The sequence below is a fragment of the Heptranchias perlo genome, chromosome 3 (genome assembly GCF_035084215.1).
Source record: "Heptranchias perlo isolate sHepPer1 chromosome 3, sHepPer1.hap1, whole genome shotgun sequence".
Taxonomy (NCBI): domain Eukaryota; kingdom Metazoa; phylum Chordata; class Chondrichthyes; order Hexanchiformes; family Hexanchidae; genus Heptranchias; species Heptranchias perlo.
Window position 1 is genome coordinate 3,162,234 of NC_090327.1, and position 27,930 is coordinate 3,190,163.

The 27,930-nt window shown below is 45.2% G+C and overlaps 1 protein-coding gene across 2 annotated transcripts in view; it reads left to right on the forward strand.

Annotated features, from left to right (window-relative positions):
• The window catches only part of lama3 (laminin, alpha 3), a 440,498-nt gene that overhangs the window by 292,502 nt on the left and 120,066 nt on the right, over positions 1 to 27,930 (forward strand). For both annotated transcript variants that reach the window (XM_067977687.1, XM_067977691.1), the window contains exons 35-41: positions 126 to 330; positions 4,479 to 4,623; positions 12,942 to 13,082; positions 17,724 to 17,885; positions 18,372 to 18,473; positions 25,978 to 26,061; positions 26,807 to 27,037. In XM_067977687.1, coding sequence (XP_067833788.1) covers positions 126 to 330; positions 4,479 to 4,623; positions 12,942 to 13,082; positions 17,724 to 17,885; positions 18,372 to 18,473; positions 25,978 to 26,061; positions 26,807 to 27,037 — 1,070 coding nt within the window. The remainder of the gene's footprint in view (positions 1 to 125; positions 331 to 4,478; positions 4,624 to 12,941; positions 13,083 to 17,723; positions 17,886 to 18,371; positions 18,474 to 25,977; positions 26,062 to 26,806; positions 27,038 to 27,930) is intronic.

The window sequence follows — 27,930 nt, forward strand, 5'->3', positions numbered from 1 at the left end:
TGTTATTTGGTATCATTTTGTCCATCCCTTTTGTATCGATAGCTTTTATGTGCAAAAGCAAAGAGATTTAATTTGCGGGGGGGGGAGAAGAACCAGATCGCTTCCATTTTTTGTTTTATCTTCAGCTTGCAACTGTGGCAGGCGCCTGTGTGATGAGGTCACCGGGCAATGCATCTGCCCCCCTCAAACTATTAAGCCTGCGTGCGAGAGCTGTGCGAAACAGACCTTCAGTTACCATCCTTTGGCTGGCTGCGAAAAGTGCAATTGCTCACGAATAGGAATCATCAAACCTGCAAACCCGGACTGCAACCGACAGACTGGGCAGTGTCGGTAAGTAAAGCTACGTTGAGGATTGCTCTCACCTTGCTGGTTCCCTGCATTAGCTAGCAAAGAACAATAACAACTTGCATTTATATAGCACCTATAACGTAGTAAAACGCCCCAAGGCGCTTCACAGGCGTGATTATCAGGCAATATCTGACACCGAACCACATAAGAAGATATTGAGGACAGGTGACCAAAAGCTTGGTCAAAGAGGTAGGTTTTAAGGAGCACCTTAGACGGGGGAGAGAGAGGTAGAGAGGTGTAGAGGTTTAGGGAGGGAATTCCAGAGTTTAGGGCCTAGGCAACTGAAAGCACAGCTGTCAATGGTGGAGTGATGAAAATCGGGGATGTGCAAGAGGCCAGAAATGGAAGAGCGCAAAGTTCTCGGTGGGTTGGAGAGCTGGAGGAGGTTACAGAGATAAGGAGGGGCAAGGCGAGTCGATGAGGGTAGTGCATTTGATGTAATCTACATGGATTTTAGCAAGGCATTCGACAAGGTCCCATATGGCAGACTGGTCAAAAAATTACAAGCCCATGGGATCCAAGGGAGAGTGGCAAGTTGATCTAAAATTGGCTCAGTGGCAGGAAGCAAAGGGTAATGTTCGATGGGTGTTTTTGTGACTGGAAGGCTGTTTCCAGTGGGCTTCCACAGGGTCCCTTACTTTTTGTGATATACATTAATGATTTGGACTTAAATGTAAGGGGCATGATTAAGAAGTTTGCAGATGATACAAAAATTGGCCGTGTGGTTGATAGTGAGGAGGAAAGCTGTAAACTGCAGGAAGATATCAATGGACTGGTCAGGTGGGCAGAAAAGTGGCAAATGGAATTCAATCCAGAGAAGTGTGAGGTAATGCATTTGGGGAGGGCAAACAAGGTAAGGGAGTACACAATAAATGGGAGGATACTGACAGGTGTAGAGGAAATGAGGGACCTTGGAGTGCATGTCCACAGATCCCTGAAGGTAGCAGGACAGGTAGATAAGATGGTTAAGAAGGCATATGGAATACTTTCCTTTATTAGCCGAGGCATAGAATATGGCAGGGAGGTTATGCTGGAACTGTATAAAACACTGGTTAGGCCACAGCTTGAGTATTGTGTACAGTTCTGGTCACCACATTACAGGAAGGATATAATTGCACTAGAGAGGGTACAGAGGAGATTTATGAGGATGTTGCCAGTACTGGAGAATTTTAGATTGGGTAGGCTGCGGTTGTTCTCTTTGGAACAGAGGAGGCTAGAGCGGATAGGAAGGACCTATTTCCCTTAGCAGAGAGATCAATATCAAGGGGGCATAGAATTAAAGTAATTGGTAGAAGGATTAGACGAGAGCTGAGAAAATATTTTTTCACCCAGAGGGTGGTGGGGGTCTGGAACTCACTGCCTCAAAGGGTGGTAGAGGCAGAAACCCTCAACTCATTTAAAAAGCACCTGGATGTGCACCTGAAGTACCGTAACTTACAAGGCTATGGACCAAGAGCTGGAAAGTGGGATTAGGGTGGGTGGCTCATTTTCGGCTGCAGTGGACACATTGGGCCAAATGGCCTCCTTCTGTGCCGTAAATTTTCCATGATTCTAAGGTCATGGAAGGATTTGAAAACATGGATGCGAATTTTAAAATCGAGGCGTTGCCAGGCCGGAAGCCAGTATAGGTCACTGAGCACAGGGGTGATGGGTGAATGGGACTTGGTGTGAGTTCGGAAACGGGCAGCAAAGTTGTGATGAGCTCAAGTTTACGAAGGGTGGAAGATGGGAGGCCGGCCAGGAGAGCATTGGGATAGCCGAGTCTGGAGGTAACATGGGCATGGATGAGGGTTTCAGCCTCAGATGAGCTGAGGCAGGGGCAGAGATGGGCAATGTCATAGAGGTGGAACATCCATTCAGTAAAAGATTCAGCAACTTAAAACAAAAACTACACACTTAACATTATTTTTTTCTGAACTGTATTTCCTATTTCTTGTGTGCTGAAAACCAAAAACAAAAATCTAAGACAGCTGTACATATATATACCAAATGAAACAGCGTCTCATCCATGAGATATTTGATTGCAGATGGAGGCATATTTCAAATAATTATTGTGGGACCCCGAAAACAATCCATAAAATTAGAAAGTGTTGCTAAAATAGATCCCCTTTGTAAATGTGACATATTGCAAATAGGCGTCGGTACAAATGTAGTCAAGTCTCAGAGTCTCATAGCTTGAATGAGCAGAGGCTGATCACCTTTCCAGTTCCTCAATCAGGTCAATCCTCTGATAGCTTCGTTCCCTGATATTCTGACATCAGTGAATGGGATAATCACTGGCCTATTCCTGAAATTATGATGAAAAGTATTTTGTAGCCATTTTTAAATGCTCTTATTCACAATGTTTATTTTCCAATTTACAACATTGCCTTTCTTATTTAGATAGTGTTTAGATAAAGTAAATAAAGAGAAACTTTTCCCATTGGCGAAAGAGTCGAATACCAGGGGACACAGATTTAAGGTGATTGGCAAAAGAACCAAAGTCGACGTGAGGAAAACCTTCTTTAGGCAGCGAATAGTTATGACCTGGAATGCGCTGCCTGAAAGGGTGATTGATGCAGATTCAATCATGGCTTTCAAAAAGAAATTGGATAAATATGTCAAGGGGAAAAGATTTGCAGGGCTACAGGGAAATAGCAGGGGAATGGGACCAACTGGATTGCTCTTACAAAGCCCAGCATAGGCTCGATGGGCCGAATGGCCTTCATCTGTGCTGTAACGATTCTATAATTCAATGAATCTATGATTTAATAGGTGTCATCTTTGCCTCTGTGCGTAGCACGTTCTCTACAAGTCAGAAGGTGGTTGTGGGTTTAAGTCCCACACCAGAGACTTGGGCAGTACTGAGGGAGTGCTGGACTGTCGGAGGTGCCGTCTTTCAGATGAGACGTTAAACCAAACCAAAACCAAGACCCCGTCTGCCCTCTCAGGTGGATGTAAAAGATCCCATCGTCACTATTTTGAAGAAGAACAAGGGAGTTCTCCCCAGTGTCCTGGCCAATATCATTATGTGGTCATTATCACATTGCTGTTTGTGGGACCTTGCGGTGCACAATTTGGTGCCATGTTGCCTACATTACAACAGGGACACTTCAAAACTACTTCATTATCTGTGAAGCATTTTGGGAGGTCCTGAGGCTGTATAAGGTGCTATATAAATGCAAGTCTTTCTTTCTTTATGTGTGTCAAAAAGCCCTGATTTGTAGGCAGTAATGAGGCACCTGGGCCACTATGGGGAAAATGGCAGGGACCCAGTTAAAATCAGTCATTTTGATTCTTAAATTTTAATAGTGTTAAATGTTACAATATTTATCAAAAGACTAATATATTGAAATTACTGATTTAAAAATAAACAATGGGAGAATTTTAACCCCCCCATGACGGGCTGGAGAGGGCCGGGTGGGGGGGTCAATAATTATAATATGTTAATGAGGCTCCACGCTTCAAATTTTAGCAGTCATTTAGATTTAACGGCGGCAGGCCAGGATTCCAGGATTCAGGAAACCCGGCAGCTGAAGGGAGGTGAGAACTGCCAGATCCAGCAGGTAAGTGTTTCTTCAGCAGTGCTTGTGGGCCACGAGGAGCAGGAGTGCTGCCCCCCCCCGGCCCCTCAAGCAAAGCTGCCACAATCCACCGACCCCCTCCAGTGACCTCCAGAACCCCACCCCCCGCAACCCCACGCCGACCCCCGATCTCCAGGCCGCCCTGCGATCTTCCCCCCCCCCCCAGCATCGATCTCCTTCTCCCCCACCACCCCCCCCGCCCCCCCCCCCCCGCTGCGATCTCTTTCTCCCCCTCTCTCCTCCATGCTCTCTCCCTCCCTCCTCTCCAGTCCCTGGCTGCAGCCTTGTACTGCAGGGCTTCCCGCCCGACAGCCGGTCAACCTTACAATCTGGCTGGCTGCCGGGCGGGAAACGGAGAAAAAAAGTTCAAATGAAGTGCTGCCATTAAATTCGGCAGGACCTCCGCGTTCCCCATATTTCTGGGTTTCCCGGCCACTGACAGTCGCCCCTGCTCCCTCTCCGCCTCCCTGTAAATATCGGGACCAAAGAGTCAGATTATTTTAGAAAGAAATCTGCTTCCGTAGACTTTCTGCAAACAGTTTAATTTGATGTACTTTTTCCATTTAGATGCAAGTCAAAAGTGACAGGCCGCCAGTGTGACCACTGCTCAGTTGGCTACTTTCGTTACCCAGACTGCGTTCCCTGTAACTGTAACCGGGAAGCAACACAACAGAGCGTGTGTGACCCCGTTACTGGACAGTGTCTTTGCAAGGTCAGTTTGCTGCTTCAGTCTTAAGGGGCTCAGTTTTGAAATGGTGGCGGGTTAGCAGAGTTAGCAGTGAAGGTGCGCGTGGCAAACCCGAATGAGAAAAACTTACCGTTCCCACGCAATCGCAATGTAATTGGTGGTGATTAAAGTTCTTTCCTGGTTTCGCGCCGAGCTGCAACGCTGGGGTTGGGTGGGGGGGTGGGGAGAGAAAAAGAGAGAGCAAGACGTCATCTGGCACTGGACTGGAAGATCGGGGGGTCAGGGGGGAGATCAGGGGGACGTGGGGGGGAAGAGGGGAAGATCGGGGGGACATTGGGGGGGAAGGGGGGAGATCGAGGGGCATCGGTGGGGTGAAGAGGGGGAGATCGGGGGAGTGAAGAGGGGGAGATCAAGGGGACATTGGGGGAGTGAAGAGGGGGAGATCAGGGGGGCATCGGGGGAGATCGGAGAGGGAGACATCGACATCGGAGCAGGGTGGAAAGGTAGGTTGATTTTGTGTTTTAACTTTGTGCAATGGTTTGCTTTTTAATTTATTTTGTTTCGCCTGATCCGGCCCTTCTTGTCTGGTTTCACCAGGCGTGAATCAGAAGCCGTGGGAAAGCCGCCCAGATAAGTTAAAAATCGTCCTAACTACCTAATATGTCACAAGTAAAGTGCCTTAGTACCTTGATGAGGTACATTTGGTTCTTTAACTATAAAGTCGGCAGGACTTCCAGATTCAGGACGCCTGCGCGCACAAGGTGCGTCTGTGGGAAAGTCGGAAGTCGGTGGGTTGGAGCCGGATTCTTAACCCGCTCTGTATTTCTGCAATTTTCACAGCCCACCCCCGCCCCCAACACACCCGCAATTTAAGTTTAAAATTGAGCCCAAGGTGTTTAACCATTTTCTAAGGGAACGGATGCCATTACATTGCAAACAGAAGAAATTATTACACACCATCGTTTTCAAACTCATAGAATCACACAGCAAAGAAGGAGTCCATTCGGCCCATCATGCCTGTGCCGGATCTTTGAAAGAACTATCCAATTAGTCCCACTTCCCCGCTCTTTCCCCATGGCCCTGCAAATCTTTCCTTTTTACATGTATATCCAATTCACTTTTGAAAGTTACTATTGAATCTGCTTCCACCACCCTTTCATTCCAGATGTGCAACTCGCTGCGTTTAAAAAAAAATTCCCCACATCTCACCCTCTGGTTCTTTTGCCAATCACCTTAAATCTGTGTCCTTTGGTTACTGACTCTTCTACCAGTGGAAACAGTTTCTCCTTATTTACTCCATCAAAATCCCTCATAACTTTGAACACCTCTATTAAATCTCCATTTAACCTTCTCTGCTCTAAGGAGAACAATCCCAGCTTCTCCAGTCTCTCCACATAACTGAAGTCCCTCATCCCTGGTAACGTTCTGGTAAATCTCCTCTGCACCCTTTCCAAGAGCACTCTGTAGATTGATAATGAAACATGTCATAAATAACATTTTTGTTTATAATAGCCACTCCTCACATTGATTGGAACTTTTCAACATTCTAAATGTATTTACAGTAAGAGGTTGTAACCAGCCACCAGCAGAGTTTCTGATCTTAGCCCGGCTGACCTTCGGAAGTGATGCCAAGCAGACTTGAAGGAAAGTGGCAACATGACCACGTCAGTTAGAAAAACAAATTAAAACAAAAGAGATGCAATTAGTTAGATTGAATTCTTTGAAGAGATGACTAAAGTAGTGGACAGGGGGATGTCAATGGATGTTATTTATATGGACTTCCAGAAGGCATTTGATAAGGTCCCACATAAGAGACTGTTAGCTAAGATAGAAGCCCATGGAATTGAGGGAAAAGTATGGACTTGGTTAGGAAATTGGCTGAGCGAAAGGCGATAGAGAGTAGGGATAATGGGAAGGTACTCACATTGGCAGGATGTGACTAGTGGAGTCCCGCAGGGATCTGTCTTGGGGCCTCAATTATTCACAATATTTATTAACGACTTAGATGAAGGCATAGAAAGTCTCATACCTAAGTTTGCCGATGACACAAAGATTGGTGATATTGTAAGCAGTGTAGATGAAAACAAAAATTACAAAGCGATATTGATAGATTAGGTGAATGGGCAAAACTGTGGCAAATGGAATTCAATGTAGACAAATGTGAGGTCATCCACTTTGGATCAAAAAAGGATAGAACAGGGTACTTTCTAAATGGTAAAAAGTTCAAAACAGTGGATGTCCAAAGGGACTTAGGGGTTCAGGTACATAGATCATTGAAGTGTCATGAACAGGTGCAGAAAATAATCAAGAAGGCTAATGGAATGCTGGCCTTTATATCTAGAGGACTAGAGTACAAGGGGACAAAAGTTATGCTGCAGCTATACAAAACCCTGATTAGACCGCATCTGGAGTACTGTGAGCAGTTCTGGGCACCGCACCTTCGGAAGGACATATTGGCCTTGGAGGGAGTGCAGCGTAGGTTTACTAGAATGATACCCAGACTTCAAGGGTTAAGTTACGAAGAGAGATTACACAAATTGGGGTTGTATTCTCTGGAGTTTCGAAGGTTAAGGGGTGATCTGATCGAAGTTTATAAGATATTAAGGGGAACAGATAGGGTGGATAGAGAGAAACTATTTCCGCTGGTTGGGGATTCTAGGAGTAGGGGGCACAGTCTAAAAATTAGAGCCAGACCTTTCAGGAGCGAGATTAGAAAACATTTCTACACACAAAGGGTGGTAGAAGTTTGGAACTCTCTTCCGCAAACGGCAATTGATGCTAGCTCAATTGCTAAATTTAAATGTGAGATAGATAGCTTATTGGCAATCAAAGGTATTAAGGGATATGGGCCAAAGGCAGGTATATGGAGTTAGATCACAGATTAGCCACGATCTTATCAAATGGCGGAGCAGGCACGAGGGGCTGAATGGCCTACTCCTGTCCCGATGTTCCTATGTTTCTATAAATGGAATGAAGCTGCGGCTTTGACATTATACAGACCAAATATTAGAATTCCTTTGTATTCATTTCTTTCTCAGCCATTTTAATGGAGGTTTAACCTATTTAATGTCCCATTAATATAGTTTTATAAAAGGAATTGCATAGGAACACATTAAGCATTCAAATGCTAATAGTCACACATTATAATTTCAAGACATTCGTGTTGTATACAGAAGGAAATGTTGATGATCATCTTGAAAATGACAGCTGCGATTGTCTATCATTTTAAGACAAATTAAGTGATGCTGTTGGAATGGTCTTTGAAAGCCTGAGAGAGCAGAAACATTTCTGAACAACAACAACTTTCATTTATATAGTCCTTTGATGTAACAAAAAGTCCCAAAGTCCCACTTAAGAACATAGGAACAGGAGTAGGACATTCAGCCCCTCGAGCCTGTTCCACCATTCAATTCGATCATGGCTGATCCGTATCTTAACTCCATCTACCCACCTTAGTTTTCAATTGACCCCCAGTCTCAGCAGCTTTTTGATGGAGAGAGTTCCAGATTTCCACTCCCCTTTGTGTGAAGAAGTGCTTCCTGATATCACCCCTGAACAGCCTAGCTCTAATTTTAAGGTTATGCCCCCTTATTCTGGACTCCCCCCACCACAGAAAATAGTTTGTCTCTATCTACCCAATCAAATCCTGTAATCATCTTAAAAAAAACCTCAATTAGATCACCCTTTAATCTTCTACACTCAAGGGAAATCAAGCCTATGCAATCTTTCCTCATAATTTAACCCTTTTAGACCTGGTATCATTCTGGTGAATCTGCATTGCACCCCTCCAAGGCCAATATATCCTTCCTGAGGTCGGTGCCCAGAACTGAACCCATAACATTCCATTAGCCTTTTTGATTATTTTGTACCAGTCCATCACTTTTTAGTGATTTCTGGACATGGACCCCGTCACAGATCAAAACATGGCAATGAGCCAAAGAAGAATATATAAGGAGAAATGACCAATGTTTGGTCAAAGAGGTGGGTTTTAAGGAGGGTCTTAAAGGAGGAGAAGGAGGTGAAGAGGCAGAGGATTTGGGAGGGAGTTCCAGAGTGTGGGGCTTCGACCGCTGAAGGCACATCTGCAGTGAGGCCAAGAGAGGGGAGATGCACAAGAGTCCTGAGTCTGGGAGAGTTGTGGGACTGGAAGGTGGTTACAGAGATAGGGAGGGGTGAGACAGAGAAGAAATTTAAAAATGAGGATGAGAATTTTAAATTTGAGACATTGGGGGTCCCCAGGAGATGTTGAGGCTGGGGGTCAATTGAAAATTTCAAAACTGAGATTGATAGATTTTTGTTAGGATTTTTGCTATTAAGGGTATCAGAACCAAGGCGGATAAACTGAGTTAAGATACAGATCTTAACATTCCGCGGGGGGAGGGCGAACAGCCAGAGGTCATGGTCCATGCCGGTACCATTGACATAGCTAGAAAGAGGAATGAGGCCCTGCCGGCAGAATTTAAGGAGTTAGGAAAGAGATTAACAAGCAGGACCTCAAGGGTAGTAATCTCCGGATTACTCCCAGTGCCACGTGCTAGTGTGTATAGAATAGGAGGATAGAGCAAATGAATGAGTGGCTGGAAAGATGATGCAGGAGGGAGGGCTTTAGATTCCTGGGGCATTGGGACCGGCTCTGGGGGAGGTGGGACCTGCACAAGCCGGACGGGTTGCACCTCAACAGGACCGGGACCAATATCCTCATGTGGAGGTTCACTAGTGCTGTTGTGGAGGGTTTAAACTAACTTGGCAGGGGGATGGGAATCTGAGAGGAGATTCAGAAGGGAGAGTAACAAAGCTGGAAGTGGAAGGCAAAAAAGTAGTAAGTGAAATTGGAAGGCAGCGGAAACAAAGGCCAGCAGTAAATAAGGTCAAAATAGGAAAAAATGTTAAAAAGGCAAAATTAAAGGCACTTTATCTGAATGCACACAGCATTTGCAACAAGGTAGATGAATTGACGGCACAAATAGAAGTAAATGGGTTTGATGTAATTGCCATTACGGAGACGTGGCTGCAGGGTGACCAAGGCTGGGAACTGAATATTCAAGGATATTTGTCATTTAGGAAGGACAGGCAAAAAGGAAAAGGAGGTGGGGTAATGCTGTTAATAAAGGATGAGATCAGCACAATAGTGAGAAAGGATCTTGGCTCAGAAGATCAAGATATAGAATCAGTTTGGGTGGAGCTAAGAAACAGCAAGGGGTAGAAAACATTGGTGGGAGTTGTTTATAGGCCACCAAACAGTAGTGGTAATGTAGGGCACAGTATAAAGCAGGAAATTAGAAGAGCATGTAACAAGGGCAATACAGTAATCATGGGGGACTTTAAACTACATATAGACTGGGCAAACCAAATTAACACTAATACTGTGGTGGACAAATTCCTGGAATGTATTCGAGATGGTTTTCTAGATCAGTATGTTGAGGAATCAATTAGAGAACAAGCTATTTTAGATCTAGTATCGTGCAATGAGAAAGGGTAATTAATAATCTTGTTGTAAAGGAGCCCTTAGGAAAGAGTGACCATAATATGATAGAATTCTTCATTAAGTTTGAAAGTGATGTAGTTCAATCCGAAACTAGGGTCTTAAATCTAAACAAAGGAAACTACGAAGGTATGAGGTGCAAGTTGGCTGTGGTTGATTGGGGAACTACATTAAAAGGTATGATGGTTGACAGGCAATGACTGGCATTTAAAGAATTAATACATAATTTGCAACAAATATATATTCCTTTAAGGCACAAAATCCCAACAGGAAAAGTGGTCCAACCGTGGCTAACAAGAGAAATTAAAGATAGCATTAAATCAAAGGAAGAGACATATAAAGTTGCCAGAAAAAGCAGTAAGCCTGAGGATTGGGAGCATTTTAAAATTCAGCAAAGGAGGACCAAGAAATTGATAAAGAAAGGGAAAATAGAATATGAGAGTAAACTAGCGAGCAACATAAAAATGGACTGTAAAAGCTTCTATAGGTATGTAAAAAGGAAAAGACTGGCAAAGGCAAATGTGGGTCCCTTACAGACAGAGACGGGAGAATTTATAATGGGGAATAAGGAAATGGCAAAGAAATTAAACAAATACTTTGTGTCTGTCTTCAGGGAGAACACACAATAAACCTCCCAGAAATACTTGAGAACCAAGGCTCTGGCGAGAATGAGGAACTGAAAGAAATTAGTATTAGTAAAAAAATAGTAATGGGACTTTAGAAATTAATGGGACTGAAAGTCGATAAATCCCAAGGACCTGATGATCGACATCCCAGGGTTTTGAAAGAGGTGGCTTTAGAGATAGTGGATGCATTGGTTGTCATCTTCCAAAATTCTATAGATTCTGGAACGGTTCCTGCAGATTGGAAGGTAGCAAATGTAACCCCACTATTTAAGAAAGGAGGGAGAGAGAAAAAAGGGAACTACAGACCTGTTAGCCTGACATCAGTAGTAGGGAAAATGCTAGATTTTATTATAAAGGATGTGATAACAGGACACTTAGAAAATAATAATAGAATTTGGCAGAGTCAACATGGATTTATGAAAGGGAAATCATGTTTGACAAACCTATTGGAGTTCTTTGAGGATGTAACTAGTAGAATAGATAAGGGGAAACCAGTGGATGTGGTGTATTTGGATTTTCAGAAGGCTTTCGATAAGGTCCCACACAGGAGGTTGGTGAACAAAGTTAGAGCACATGGAATTGGGGGTAATATACTGGCATGGATTGAGAATTGGTTAACAGACAGAAAACAGAGAGTAGGAATAAACGGGTCTTTTTCAGGTTGGCAGACTGTGACTAGTGGGGTACCGCAGGGATCGGTGCTTGGGCCCCAGCTATTCACAATTTATATCAATGATTTGGATGAGGGGACCAAATGTAATATTTCCAAGTTTGCTGATGACACGAAACTAAGTGGGAATGTGAGTTGTGAGGAAGATGCAAAGAGGCTTCAAGGGGATATAGACAGGCTAAGTGAGTGGGCAAGAACATGGCAGATGGAATATAAGGTGGAAAAATGTGAAGTTACCCACTTTGGTAGGAAAAACAGAAATGCAGAGTATTTTTTAAATGGTCAGAAATTGGGAAATGTTGATGTTCAAAGGGACCTGGGTGTCCTTGTACATGAGTCACTGAAAGCTAACATGCAGGTGCAGCAAGCAATTAGGAAGGCAAATGGTATATTGGCCTTTATTACAAGAGGATTTGAGTACAGAAGTAAAGATGTCTTACTGCAATTATATAGGGCCTTGGTGAGACCATGTATTGTGTACAATTTTGGTCTCCTTACCTAAGACAGGATATACTTGCTATAGAGGGAGTGCAACGAGGGTTCACCAGACTGATTCCTGGGATGGCGGGATTGTTATATGAGGAGAGATTGAGTAGACTAGGCCTGTATTCTCTAGAGTTTAGAAGAATGAGAGGTGATCTCATTGAAACATACAAAATTCTTACAGGCTCGACAGGGTAGATGCAGGGAGGCTGTTTCCTACAGTCTCCGAATAAGGGGTAGGCCATTTAGGACTGAGATGAGGAGAAATTTCTTCACTCAGGCGGTGGTGAATCTTTGGAATTCTCTACCCCAGAGGCTGTGGAGGTTCAGTCATTGAGTACATTCAAAACAGAGATCGATAGATTTCTAGATATTAAAGGCATCAAGGGATATGAGGATGGTGCAGGAAAATGGCATTGAGGTAGAAGATCAGCCATGATCTGGTTGAATGGGGGAGCAGGATGGAGGGGCCGGATGGCTTTCTTATGTTCTTATAGTCTTATCAGCCATGATCTATTTGATTGGTGAAACAGGCTCAAGTGTCTGAATGGCCTTCTCCGGTTCCTATGAGCTAATATAAGCTGGGGTGATGGGTGAGTGGGATCAAGAGAGCAGGAGGTGGGTCTCATGGTCAAGATGAGCTCGAAGAGGGTGTATGGGGGGTGGGGGTGAGATAGGAGAGAAATTAGAAAAAACATGTAGGTTCAGGGCTGGGGCAGGTTTGGCTTGTTGGGCGAAGGAAAGGAAGGGATGCGGAGGAGGCAGCTGAACGGATGGTTTTAATCTTGACGACAAAGAAGTCCATGAGCTCCTTGCACTTGCTGGAGATGAGGGTGGAGAAGGATGTCGATATTTAACATCAGTGGGGCTGAGGGAAGCTTTGCTTGTGGGATTACTCCAATGGTATTTTGAGTGATTTTTGGAATGTTTATTAAAGTTTTTCTCCTCTTAATCTATACCAGTTGTGTATTTAAAGATGTTGAAATATTGTCCCTTTGTATCGGAGTGACCCAAACATAGCATTCAACGTGAAAAATAACCATTATACAAACTTCAAATCTTTGTGCTTTAACCATTTTAGGAGAACGTTAAAGGTGCACAGTGTGATATCTGCCGACCTGGCTCGTTTCACCTGGATCCAGCCAATCCCAAAGGCTGCACAAGCTGTTTTTGCTTTGGAGTAACAAATGAGTGTCGAAGCTCAGATAAGTCCAGGACTAAAGTGAGTGGAAAAAATACCTGTCCTCAATTTTCAAGTTTCCTCCAAATACTTAGTTTGGGTCTGAAGTCAGCATTCTGAACCGGACAACCATGCAACGTTTCATTTAAGAATTTGTATTGGAACAAGTTCAGGCCCATAGACACATGTGAGTCTGAAAGTTACCCATGCTTATTTTAATGGAGGAGTTTACCTGTTATTTTAAACAAGTTAATGTCTCCAATAAAATAGCAGATCAAGAATTTTGCTGCAAGGGTGATCAACATTAACAGGACAATATGGCACAGCAAAATTTCTAAGCTGTGGTGTATTATAAGAACGGCTAAGGGGTTCTAAAATAATCTCTTAACGGTTCTGCTGCAGAACTTTTTCACTTAGAGTGGCTTTGGGTCTGAACCTCTGCTGTATGGAGGTGACAGGAGATTATGACAGGAGATGCATTAATAAGATATGGATAAAGGAAAGGAAAAAATTGCATTTAAACAGCACCTTTCACACTCTTTGGATGTTCCAGAGAATTTTTTAGCCAATGAAGCACTTTTGAAATGTAGTCACTGTTATAATGTACAGTAGTGTGGTGGTTATGTTACTGCATTACTATTCCAGAATTCTACAGGAATAATCCAGAGAACATGGGCACGATTTTCACTCGGAGCCGGGTACCCAGCACGTCTGCAGATATTCCCGTGGGGAAACATAGAAACATAGAAAATAGGAGTAGGAGTAGGCCATTCGGCCCTTCGAGCCTGCTCTGCCATTCAAAATGATCATGGCTGATCCTCTATCTCAGTCCCATATTCCCGCTCTCTCCCCATACCCCTTGATGCCTTTTGTGTCTAAAAATCTATCTAACTCCTTCTTAAATATATTCAGTGACTTGGCCTCCACAGCCTTCTGTGGTAGAGAATTCCACAGGTTCACCACCCTCTGAGTGAAGAAATTTCTCCTCATCTCAATCCTAAATGTCCTACCCCATATCCCGAGACTGTGACCCCTCGTTCTGGACCCCCCCCCAGCCAGGGGAAACATCCTCCCTGCATCCAGTCTGTCTAGCCCTGTCAGAATTTTATATGTTTCAATGGGAACCCCTCTCATTCTTCTAAACTCGAGTGAATACAGGCTGAGTCGACCCAATCTCTCTTCATATGACAGTCCTGCCATCCCAGGAATCAGTCTGGTGAACCTTCACTGCACTCCCTCTATGGCAAGTATATCCTTTCTTAGGTAAGGAGACCAAAACTGCACACAATACTCCAGGTGTGGTCTCACCAAGGCCCTGTATAACTGCAGTAAGACATCCTTGCTCCTGTACTCAAATCCTCTTGCAATGAAGGCCAACATACTATTTGCCTTCCTAACTGCTTGCTGCACCTGCATATTTGCTTTCAGTGACTGGTGTACAAGGACACCCAGGTCCCTTTGTACATCAACATTTCCCAATCTATCACCATTTAAATAATACTTTGCCTTTCTGGTTTTCCTTCCGAAGTCGATAACTTCACATTTATCCACATTATACTGCATCTGCCATGTATTTGCCCACTCACTCAACTTGTCTAAATCGCCTTGAAGCCTCTTTGCATCCTCCTCACAACTCACGATCCCACCTAGGAACCCGGAAGCGAATTGAATGCGTCGCAATCTGTGATCGCAACTCAGTTGAAGGTAAGTATTTGCGCTTCCGGTTTTCCCACACGTCAGGCAGCCAGATTGACAGGCCTGTCGGCAGTGAAAGGAGCCACGAGTCAGAGAGGGGGGCGGGAGGGAGAGAGAGATCATCGGCCCTGGAAAAAATTTGTTTGGGGGAGGTAGGTGGGGGGACATGGACAACATCGGGGGGGGGTCCAGCCAGTATCAGGGATCGGGGATGGGGGGTCAGTAAGTGACAACATCGGGTGGGGGAGGGGTGTTGGGTTAGCCAGCAATGGAGATCGGTGGGGGGGAGGCGGGGTCCAGAATCGGGGTGGGGGTGGGCTGTTGGCCGACCACGGGGTTCCTGTCGGCCTGGTGAGCTTGTTGGTCCTGGATGAAGCACTCCTACTCTTCCGGGCCCACAAGCAGTGCAATAAAGGCACTCACCTCATGGATCCAGCCCTTCCTGCCTGCTTTCACCTGATGTAAATTGGAAGCAAACAGGTAAGGTTAAATTCATTTTAAATGTCCAATACACAAAACATTAAATACCTCAAGTATGTCAATGAGGTACATTGCCCTTTTAAGTATCGGCCCACTGGCTTTAAGTGGGGGGGGGGGTGGGACTTCCTGGTGTCTGCTGTCCACACACAGACAAACCTGCCTGGGTTAAACCCGGAAGTGGGCGAGTTGGAGCCGGGATGCGGTCCTGCTCTGAAAAGCTGTTATTTTAACCTCTCACTCGCCCCAACCCACCCGAACTCGGGGGCTAAAATTTACCCCATGAGTTCAAATCCCACCATGCGTAGTTTGAGAATTTGAATTCAGTTTTTAAAAATCTGGAAATAAAAAGCTGGAATCAGTAAAAGTGGCCATGAAGCTGTCGGATTATCGTAAAAACCCAACTAGTTCACTGGTGTCCTTAAGGGAAGGAAACCTGCCGTCCTTACCCAGTCTGGGCCTAAATGTGACTCCAGTCCCCACACCAACGTAGTTGACTCTTAACTGCCCTCTTAAGTGGCCTAGCAAGTCACTTAGTTGTATCAAACCACTATAAACTAAAGAATACAGATTGCAGTGGCTCAAGAAGAAGGCCCACAACCACCTCCTCAAGGGCAACTAGGGATGGACAGTAAATGACAGAATTGTCAGCGACAAATCTCCCACGTGCTGAGAATGGAAATAAACAGTCTACGCATAAGGAATTTCCAAACATGCATCAGTACCATTCAGTAATTAAACTGCTGGAATATTTTTCTGCTCAGTTGTATTTCAGAATTATTTGAAGGAAAGCTAGAGGGCATATTTCAGAAGCTTTATTCAGGTTCCACATTCCAACCACTCTCTGCATAAAGATGTTTCTCCTGAATTCCCTATTGGATTTATTAGTGACTATCTTATATTTACGGCCCCTAGTTTTGGTCTCCCCCGCAAGTGGAAACATTTTCTCTATGTCTACCCCATCAAGCCCCTTCATAATTTTAAGGACCTCTATCAGGTCAACCCTCAGCCTTCTCTTTTCCAGAGAAAAAAACCCCAGCCTGTTCAGTCTTTCCTAATAGGTATAACCTCTCAGTTCTGGTATCATGCTTGTAAACATTTTTTGCACCGTCTCCAGTGCCTCTATATCCTTTTTATTTTAATGCCATCCTGAGAAGAACTTCATCTACTATGCCAGTGTGACACTTTCATATCGTGCACCTGAAACCATTATACCTTCTCTAAATGAGGCTGCTAGCTCTAAGCGAGTACCATATATGTATAGTCATGTTTTTAAAAATGTATTCATTCTCGGGATGTGGGTGTCGCTGGAAAGGCCGGCATTTATTGCCCATCCCTAGCTGCCCCTTGAGAAGGTGGTGGTGAGCCGCCTTCTTCAACCGCTGCAGTCCGTGTGGTGAAGGTTCTCCCACAGTGCTGTGAGGAAGGGAGTTCCAGGATTTTGACCCAGTGGCGATGAAGGAACGGCGATATATTTCTAAGTCGAGATGGTGTGTGACTTGGGGGGGAGTTTGGTGTTGTTCCCGTGCAGCTGCTGCATTTGTCCTGCTAGGTGGTAGAGGTCGCCGGTTTGGGAGGTGCTGTTGAAGAAGCCTTGGCGAGTTGCTGCAGTGCATCTTGTGGATGGTGCACACTGCAGCCACGGTGCGCCGGTGGTGGAGGGAGTGAATGTTTAAGGTGATGGATGTTCTGCTGATCAAACGGACTGCTCTGTCCTGGGTGATGTCGAGCTTCTTGAGTGTTGTTGGAGCTGCACTCATCCAGGCAAGTGGAGAGTGTTCCATCACAATCCTGACTTGTGCCTTGTAGGTGGCGGAGAGGCTTTGGGGTGTCAGGAGGTGAGTCACTCGCCTCAGAATACCCAGCCTCTGACCTGTTCTAGTAGCCACGGCATTTATGTGATTGGTCCAGTTGAGTTTCTGGTGTGGCTGTGGACTCATGTCTGGTGGGGACTCTGGAGAGGATGTTTCCCACCTAACGCCATTCCATCCAAAAAGACTTCCATAGCTTCAGTTTGGATTGGATTCACACACTGGACCCAGAGGTTAATGGAGCACGTCTAGACAACCTGTGCCTCCTAAAACCCATTAGATCTGTATAGTAATTAGTTAAGTAAATTAATTACTAATTATTTCACAGTAAAACATAAGAACATAAGAAATAGGAGCAGGAGTAGGCCAATCGGCCCTTCGAGCCTGCTCCGCCATTTAATAAGATCATGGCTGATCTGATCCTAACCTCAAATCTAAATTCATGTCCAATTTCCTGCCCGCTCCCCGTAACCCCTAATTCCCTTCACTTCTAGGAAACTGTCTATTTCTGCTTTGAATTTATTCAATGATGTAGCTTCCACAGCTTCCTGGGGCAGCAAATTCCACAGACCTTAGATATCGGACATATCGGACGACCTGCTGACATATAAAAATGCACCTATTTCACACAAGAATAGTACAGTTTTCAATTGTTGATTTACTTTTGATGTTGCAATTTTACATTTGTACTTTCATTTAGCATATGCAAATGAAGGAATGGAATTTATTAACGGGGAACAAGCAAAAGATTCCAGTTGTTTATAACCGACGGAGCAACACAGTCGTGGCTGATATACAAGAACTGCCTGACATTATTCGTGACTTATACTGGCTAGCCCCGGAATCATATCTGGGAGACAAGGTGGGTCAAGACTGTGGAATCTCAACATAGAATCATAAAAATATTACAGCACAGAAACAGGCCATTTGGCTAACCAGGTCTATTATGGTGTTATTCCCCACATGAACCACCTAGTCTAATCCCAATCTCCAACTCATTCCCCAGATCCTTTAACATTCCTCTTTTTCAAGCAACTATTTCATTTCCTTTTAAAATAATTTATGCTTCTGTTGGTGACACAGAATTCCATCTACCAACGACAATCTGTATAAAGATTGTTTTTTTTCCTAACCTCCCCTTAAATATCTTTTGTGATTGTTTTAAATTCATGCCCTCCTGTTAACATCTTGCGGACCAGTGAATACAACTATCACTATAACTATTCATAATCTTGAAGGGCTCGATCGAATCACCCTTTAATCTTCTCAGCTCTAGTGCAAAAAAGCCCTAGATTCTCAATTTCTTCAACACTGATTTAAAAGTAACTTTACATTTGGTTTCCTTCAGGTCTCATCATATGGTGGCATCCTGACATATCAAATAAAATCCTTTGGTTTACCAAGTGAAGGGATGACTTTGCTCGAGAAAAGACCCGATATTGAATTGAGAGTAAGTACTGCTCTGTAAATATGAGGAAATAGTACTTGAGAAACTAATGGGACTAAAAACCAATAAATTTGAGTACAGGAGCAAGGATGTCTTACTGCAGTTATACAGGGCCTTGGTGAGACCACACCTGGAGTATTGTGTGCAGTTTTGGTCTCCTTACCTAAGACAGGATATACTTGCCATGGAGGGAGTGCAGCGAAGGTTCACCAGACTGATTCCTGGGATGGCAGGACTGTCGTATGAGGAGAGATTGGGTCGACTCGGCCTGTATTCACTAGAGTTTAGAAGAATGAGAGGGGATCTGATTGAAACATGTAAAATTCTGACAGGGCTAGAGAGACTGGATGCAGGGAGGATGTTTCCCCTGGCTGGGGGAGTCCAAAACGAGGGGTCACAGTCTCAGGATACGGGGTAGGACATTTAGGACTGGGATGAGGAGAAATTTCTTCACTCAGAGGGTGGTGAACCTGTGGAATTCTCTACCACAGAAGGCTGTGGAGGCCAAGTCACTGAATATATTTAAGAAGGAGTTAGATAGATTTCTAGACACAAAAGGCATCAAGGGGTATGGGGAGAGAGCGGGAATATGGTATTGAGATAGAGGATCAGCCATGATCATATTGAATGGCGGAGCAGGCTCGAAGGGCCGAATGGCCTACTCCTGCTCCTATTTTCTATGTTTCTATCTAAATCCTCTGGACCTGATGGCCTACATCCGAGGGTTCTAAAAGAGGTGGCTGCAGAGATAGTGAATGCATTGGTTTTGATCTTCCAAAATTCCCTAGATTCTAGAACAGTCCCAGTGGATTGGAAGGTAGCAAATGTGACCCTGCTATTTAAGAAAGGAGGGAGAGAGAAATCAGGGAACTGCAGGCCAGTTAGCCTGACATCAGTCGTCGGGAAAATGCTGGAATCCATTATTAAGGAAGTGGTAACAGAGCGCTAAGAAAATCATAATATGATTAGGCAGAGTCAAGATGGTTTTATGAAAGGGAAATCATGCTTGACAAATTTATTAGATTTTTTTGAAGATGTAACTAGCAGGGTAGATAAATGGGAACCAGTGGATGTCGTATATTTGGATTTTCAAAGGGTATTCGATAAGGTGCCACATAAATGGTTGTTACACAAGATAAGAGCTCATGGGGTTGGGGGTAACATATTAGCATGGACAGAGGACTAGATAACAGACAGAAAATGGAGAGTCTTGATAAACGGGTCATTTTCAGGTTGTCAGGCTGTAACTAGTGGGGTGCCACAAGGATCAGTGCTTGGGGCTCAGCTATTTACAATCTATATTAATGACTTGGATGAAGGGACCGAGTGTAATGTTTGCTGATGATACAAAGCTAGGTGTGAAAGTAAGGTGTGAGGAGGACACAAAGGGCTTGATTTTCCAGTGAGGTAGCGGGGCGTTGGGGGCAGGGGGGTGGTTTCCGAAAATCGTGGAAATCCGAGGACTAGCAACATCACCAGCCTCGCCAGGCACCTGCATAACAGCACGGAGGGCAACAACAGAGAGAGCAACGTCGCAGGAGGCACTACCCTCGCAACAGGGTCTATAGACCGAGGCTCAGCTTCCTGGACCTCTCTGAGGAGCAGTGATACGGAGGCTCAGAGTCAGTCGCCAGGTCGTCGCGGACATCTGCAGCCTCCTTCATGCCGAGCTGCTCCCGGCTGACCTGAGCAGCATCTCCTTACCTGTCGCTGTCAAAGTCACCACTGCCCTCAACCTCTTCGCCTCCGGATCATTCCAGGGAGCCACCGGGGACATCGCCGGGGTCTCTCAGTCGTCTGCACACAAGTGCATGAGGCAGGTCACCGACGGCTTGTTTCGCAGGGCCTCGCACTACGTCAACTTCCCCATGGACGACCTCAGCCAGACGGAGAGGGCAGTGGGATTCCACACTGTGGCTGGCTTCCCACGGGTGCAGGGTGTAATCGATTGCACCCATATAGCAATCCGAGCACCTCCACACGAGCCAGGACTGTTCATCAACATGAACGGGTATCACTCCATCAACACTCTACTCGTTTGCGACCACCGCAAAAGATTCCTTCACGTGTGCGCCAGATTCCCTGGCAGCTGCCACGATTCCTTCATCCTCCGGGAATCCAACATCCCACTCCTCTTCCACACACCGAACACCCTTAAGGGCTGGCTTCTTGGGGTCAAGGGATACTCCTGCACACGTGGCTCATGACACCTCTGAGGAACCCCATCACTGAGCAAAAGCTTCGATGTAACGACAGCCACATCGCCACCAGGTCTACAATTGAGCATGTTATAGGGTTGCTCAAGATGCTCTTCAGGTGCCTTGATCGTTCTGGGGGAGCTCTTCAATACACACCAGTGAGAGTGGGACGCATTAGAGTTGTGTGTTGTGTGGCACAACAGAGAGGGATGCTGCTTGAGGAGGCCCCATCCACATCTGCCACCCACATTGAGGAGGAAGAGGCGGAGGAGAAGGAGGAGGAGGAGGAGGAGGAGCAGGAGCAGGTGCAAATCATGGGCAGAGCACCTGGCTGCTCGTGTGGCCAGGGAGTCACTGATATGTGAACAGATCTCCTAACATCAGACAGTGTGAAGAGTCCAGTCCTCACACCACCTAGATAGAGCACCCACACCAGCAGCCCCCCCTCCACCCCTCTCTGCACAAAACAGTCCTGCAACTAGACATACACCCACTGTAGAGTGACCCAATGGGTGGCATCAAGTGTCGCCGTTCATGGTGAACCTCTTGAAAGGGCCCTATCACAGAAGCCAGTCAAGAGTGGCCAAGACATGGTAGTAGTGGTGACAATAATAATATTTAATGTGAGTTTAACAAAAAGCTAATATAAATAAAAAACGTGACCAACCGACAAACACCCTTGTGCATACCGTCCGTGCTTACAAAACCTTCGCCTTTCTCTTCCAACTACTTCTACGTGGTGCATTCCCCGTGGCTGCAGCAGAGGTAGTGACAGGTTGCTCTTGGTCATGCCCTGACCGATTAGATGCTTTGGGCCTACGCCCTCTGGGATTTGGTGCCCGTGAGGGCCCCTCCAAAGACTGCTCCACCTGCACCTGTGCAGGGGCAGACTCAGCCAGCATTGTAGGTACTGGTTGAGAGGGGGGCAACGGGTGAGACGTGGGAGCGCTTTGAGTGGCGTCCCCACTTCCATGTCCCCTTTCGCCATCATCCCTCCCCTGGGCCAGGCCCACACCACTCCTACCACTCTGCTGGACAACAGTTTGGAGGACAAAAAAAAACACGTGTGACGCCTTGTAAGACCAGTGCTAGTGTATCTGCCTGCCTGTTTAAGGCGGCAGAATGTTGTTCACTGTGAGTCCGAATGGCCGTTGTCAGGGCCTGAATGGACTAATTCGTGAGCCCAATGGAGGCTAGCCTTCTCTCCATTGCAGACATTCCCACACTTACCCGTGAGAGCATCTCAGAGAGTCGCTCACGTCGCTGCGCCACTATCTCAGAGATGCCCTCACATCCCTGTGACAGTATCTCAGAGATCCTCACCCGTACCTGTGCCACCATTCCACTCATGGAGGAGTTGGACTCCTCCATCCTCTGCGTTATTGCGGAGAGTGCGCCTGGCACCTGTTCCAGCACCTCGCAAATGTGCTGCTGCCCCTCGATCATTCTCCTTTTAAAGGATGGCCCCCAGGGTTCACATCTGTGTCCAGATGAGCAGAGCCTGGAGAGGCGTGCTCCCACCGACACGGACTCTCCGCAGCTGCCCCTGCCACCAGTGTCTGCTCGTGGTCACGTGTGTGGTAACTCACCAGGTGCCAATCCATCTAACTGAGGACGGGGACCCACTGAGGTGTGTGTATCTGTGCTGGTGGATGGCTCGCTCAGATGTGACGGTGCCCCCTTAGAGGCCGGCAGGTCCACTGAGGAATCACCCTCTGCCATCACAGTGGTCGCTGAAGGCCCTGTAAGAGAACAGAAGGCAATATTAAGCATGATCACAAATGTGTCATGTTGTGATGAGCATACTGAGGTGCTGAAGATGGCAAGGCATGTTAACATCAATTCATATTGTCTGTGCTGATTGTTAAAGTTGTGTCACCAGACTTTTGTCGGGTGCCAGTCTCGATGTCCCCGACGGACGGGCACTCGAGGGTTTGGCTGAGCTCCAGCGTCTCCTGCTCCACGTCTGTGAGGATGACAATTTGTTGCGGCCCTCCTCTGGTCCTCGCCCTCTCCCGTGCATTCTGGGCTCTCTTCTCCTGTAAGGGGAGAAAGTAGAGATGCGTGAGTGAGTGATGGTGACATGGCCAACTGATGAATGCATCGGTTTGGGTGCGGCTGACCGTGAAAGAGATGCATCAGAGGGTGAGTGTGAGACAGAGCCATGACGTTGTATGAGGATTGGGTTGAGTGGTAGTGGTGGGGTGACGAATGGGGAGGTGAGGAATTGCTGAGGAAGTGCAGGTAAGTTGAGGATGAGGTTTGAGTGAGTGTGAGGAGTGATGTGACAGAGTAGTGTTGGCAGTGCAGAATAAGCTGGGGGGTGGGGGCGGTGATGTGGAAGACAGAATGTTGGAGAATCAGTAAGTGTACTCACTTTGGCTGACCTAGTTAGGTCATTGAAGCGCTTCCTGCATTGGATCCAGGTGCAGGAGATGTTGCTGCTGCTGGTGAACCTCCTCGGCCACCTTGAGCCAGGCCTTCTTGGTGGCAGAGGCAGGCCACTTCCTCCCGTCCGCCCTCCTCCTCCTCACCCCATCCAGTAGCACCTGGAGTGAGGCATCGCTGAACCTTGGAGCACCCTTGCCCCTGTGCTGCTCCATTGTGGTGTGTGTGTGTTTGCTCCAGGAAAAGCCATTGGAGGACTGCCCTTTCAATAGAGCTCCTCCAGTTGACAGCCTGCGATGCGGTGGCAGGAAAACCCAGATGATGGGAAACCCAGAAACCACGGTAAGTGGCTCCAATTGACTCGCGATCGCATGGGAAATGGACATTTTTTATTGGCGGGTTATCCGTGCCCAATCACCCCCCACACCCACCCCCCCACCCTGCTGCTATCCCACCTCCAAGCTAATATCGGGTCCAAAGAGTCTGCAAATCCCTTTGGGGATAGACAGGTTAAGTGAGTGGGCAAGAAGATGGCAGATGGAGTATAATGTGGGGAAAGGTGAAGTTATTCACTTTGGTAGGAAGAAAAGAAAAACAGAATATTTTTTAAATGGTGAGAAACTATTAAATGTTGGTGTCCAGAAAGACTTGGGTGTCCTGTATAAGAAACACAAAAGGTTAACATGCAGGTACAGCAAGCAATTAGGAAGGCAAATGACACGTTGGCCTTTAATGCAATTGGGTTGGAGTACAAGGGTAAGGAAGTTTTACTATTGTACAGGGCTTTGGTGAGACCTCACCTGGAGTACTGTGTACAGTTTTAGATTCCTTACCTAAGGAAGGATATACTTGCCTTAGAGGCGATGCAACAAACATTCATTAGATTAATTCCTGGGATGAGAGGGTTGTCCTCGGAGGAAAGATTGAGTAGAATGGGCCTATACTCTTTGGAGTTTAGAAGAATGAGAGGTGATCTCATTGAAACATATAAGATTCTGAGGAGGGCTTGACAGGGTAGATGCTGAGAGGTTGTTTCCCCTGGCTGGAGAATCTAGAACTAGAGGGCATAGTCGCAGGATAAGGGGTCGGCCATTTAAGACTGAGATGAGGAGGAATTTCTTCACTCAGAGGTTTGTGAATCTTTGAAATTCTCTACCCAGAGGGCTGTGGATGCTGAGTTGTTGAGTATGTTCAAGGCTGAGATCGATAGATTTTTGGACTCTAGAGGAATCAAGGGATACGGGGATCGGGCAGGAAAGTTGAATTGAGGTTGAAGATCAGCCATGATCTGATTGAATTGCGGAGCAGGCTCGAGGGGCCATATGGCCTCCTGCTCCTATTTCTTATGTTCTTATAGGTTATGGAGTTAGCTTATGGCATTGACTTATGACCTGATCACAGAGGGGACATTGAAGTGCAGTTTTCCTGCTACGTTCAATTCTGGGCACCGCATGTCAGGAGGGATATATTGGCCTTGGAGGGGGTGCAACGCACATTCACCAGAATGCTGCTGGGGCTAAAAGGGTTGAATTATGAGGACAGGTTGCATAGACTAGGCTTGTATTCCTTTGAGTATAGAAGCTTAAGGGGAGATCTAATTGAGGCATTTAAAATGATTAATGGATCTGATAGGGTAGATAGAGAGAAACTATTTCCTCTGGTGGGGGAGTCCAGAACAAGAAAGCATAATCTTAAAATTAGAGCCAGGCCGTTCAGGGGTGATGTCAGGAAGCACAGGGTAGTGGAAATCTGGAACTCTCTCCCCCAAAAAACTGTTGAGGCTGGGGGTCAATTGAAAATTTCCAAACTGAGATTGATAAATTTTTGGTAGGCAAGAGTATTAAGGGATATGGAACCAAGGTGGGTAAATGGAGTTAAGATACAGATCAGACATGATCTAATTGAATGGCGGAACAGGCTCAAGGGGCTGAATGGCCTCCTCCTGTTTCTAAGTACACTCACAGTGTACAAATGCGGTCAAGAAGAAAACTGCAATATGCACATGCTCAGTTGCAACAACAGCATTTTTACTTGAAAATAACCTTCCAAAGTTACTTTAACACTTTCAAATTGGAAGCAAGCTACACTGTGCCACATAATACTGACTGTCAAATCTCCTCGCCCATTCTACCGGACTCCAACTGGCCGGAATCCAGAAGAATTGCTTAGTAATAGATGAGACCTGCTCCTTACAAGGCCAGTTTCATGAAGGGTGTGAGAACTCCCTACGCTGGGAGTTCCTGCTTTCCATATGGGACCTGGTGTATCTATGGAGACCGGAATGCTCAGTGAGATGAGGTGTATTGGTCCCCAGAAGGGCACAAGTTGGGCCCCACCAGATCAGTGAAGCAGTTGTTGTGCAAAGTGAGACATACCCCATTTGGGGTTACCAACCCTCCAGGGTTGCCCAGGAGACTCCAGGAATTAAAGGTTAATCTCCTGGACACTGCTTCCAGCAAACCTGGAAAAAATTTATTAGGGGCATTAATTTTTTTTTTATTGTCTTTGAACACTTTCATTTATTAGTTATAAAATTATCAGAGATGGGGGAAATAAGGCTGTTTGACTGACAGTCAAGAATCATCCAATTAGGTAAAGGAGAGTCTGTTTGCTTTCCAGTTGGCCGTGGGAAGGTGATGTGCCGTGAGGATGGGTGTGTCGGGCAACCAATGGCGGGAGTGTGGGGGTGGGGCGGTTGGCGGCGGGAGGGTTATGTGACGATACCTCCAGAAATACGTCCAGCCAGAGTTGGCAACCCTAACCCCGCTCTCTGACATCCTGTTGACTTCCTTATCTACCATTCAAGTAAAGTCTCTCTTTTAAGATAGAATTGCCAGTACTTTTAATTTAAAGACATTATGCAACAATGAATATACAAAAAAATATAAGAAAATGTGAATGTAGACTTTTTGCATTTTAAGGGCGAACAAATGACCATTGTATATTTTGATCCACGGAATCCGCTTCCAGATCGAGTTTACCATGGACGACTCCAGCTTTTAGAGGTAAGTGTAAAATTATTTATGACAGCTTGATACTCTTTTATTATATTTAATCAACAGTGCATAGAATTACATAGAATGTGCAGCACAGAAACAGGCCGTTCGGCCCAACTAGAATCATAGAATCATAGAAAGGTTACAGCACAGAAGGAGACCATTCAGCCCGTCGAGTCCGCGCCGGCTCTACGCAAGAGCAATCCAACTAGTCCCGCTCCCCTGATCCATGCCGGTGTTTATTTTCCACACGAGCCTCCTCCCACCCTCTTCATCTAATCTAAGCAGCAGAGACTTCTATTCCTTTCTCCCTCATGTGCTTATCGAACTTCCCTTTAAATGCATCTATACTAATCACCTCAACCACTCCTTGCAGTAGCGCATTCCACATTCTAACCACTCTCTGGGTAAACAAGTTTCTCCTGAATTCCCTATTGGATTTATTAGTGACCATCTTATATTTATGGGCCCTAGTTTTGGACTCCCTCACAAGTGGAAATATCTTGACATCTACCCTATCAAACCCTTTCATAGTTTTAAAGACCTCTATCAGGTCACCCCTCAGAGAAAAGATATGCAACATTATGCATGTCAGTTTTCTAATCTTTTCTAATCAGTTTTTCCTGATAGTTATAACCTCTCAGTTCTGGTATCATCCTCGAAAAACATTCTTCATATGATACCAAGTAAAATATTAGAAACATGCTTAAAGTTCAATTAAAAATTAAGTAATGGTTTTCTGTTATGTTAACAGGATAATTTTAGACATGCTGTCATCAATACTCCAGTAACCAGGGAAGACTTCATGTTGTTATTGAGCAATTTGGAAGATCTACAAATTAGAGCCCTTTATTACTCTCAAACACAACGCCTTTCCCTCGGCCGTGTTGAACTTGAGGAGGCCTCAATTTTCGGAACTGGAAGTCCTGCCACTAATGTGGAAGTGTGTTCGTGTCCCCAACACTACTTGGGAGATTCATGCCAGGTAGGACCCTTCATTCAATGAGATAGATATTTTCTGTGATATGCAACATTATGCATGTCAGTTTTCTAATCTTTTAGTTTTCGTTTTTTTTTTAAAAATTGGACATTTTTCGTAACAGGTGTTTTGCTTTTATCTGCCTGTGGAATAAACTGTTGTTTAAAATCCTACTTTTCCTGATTGTTAACATTGTGGAACAGGCATTCTCCTGAATGGGGCTTGTTAACCTAATAACTGTTGACATTCTGCGAGGATAGAACTTGTTCATAAGTTAGTCTTGGAACTTGCTAAAAATGTGCATTTGTCCTTATTTTTATATGACTTTAAACCACAAGTCTGTGGATATGTTAAAAAAAACCTGTTTATTGACCATTCTTCAAATGTGTAAAAGGCCTCAGATACCTTTTTGTTTCCATTTGTTGATATATTAGATTATTGGCTTAGCATTTTTATAAGTTTATTGTCCATCTGGTGACCAATTCTGCTTCGTAATACAGCAACTGTATGGATTTAATAAATACTACATTCATATGGTCTGAAATTTGTTGCATCTTTTGTGTTCCCCCTCTGTGATAGTTTCATATTTTGCACATGTTTATATATAGTCTTTAAATCGCTCGCTGAATTTACTTTTTGGATAATTCACCTCATGATTTATTTCTGCAGCTAAGTCTTTCAGCCACATTGTCAGTTATTTTTCTTGGATTATTTTTATTTGTGTCTAATTTCTTCAAACAATGAAAAGAAAATGTCTGGAGTATTGATTTGCTCACTGGTTAGATCATTTGGTTTTGAACAAGGTAAAGATTTGTGTTGTAGCTGCTGTTTTCTTCAAAAAGTTGTTAGTTTTCTGTTGTCATTGGAGCAGTACATAGTTCCTTTTATTCATTCTCTGA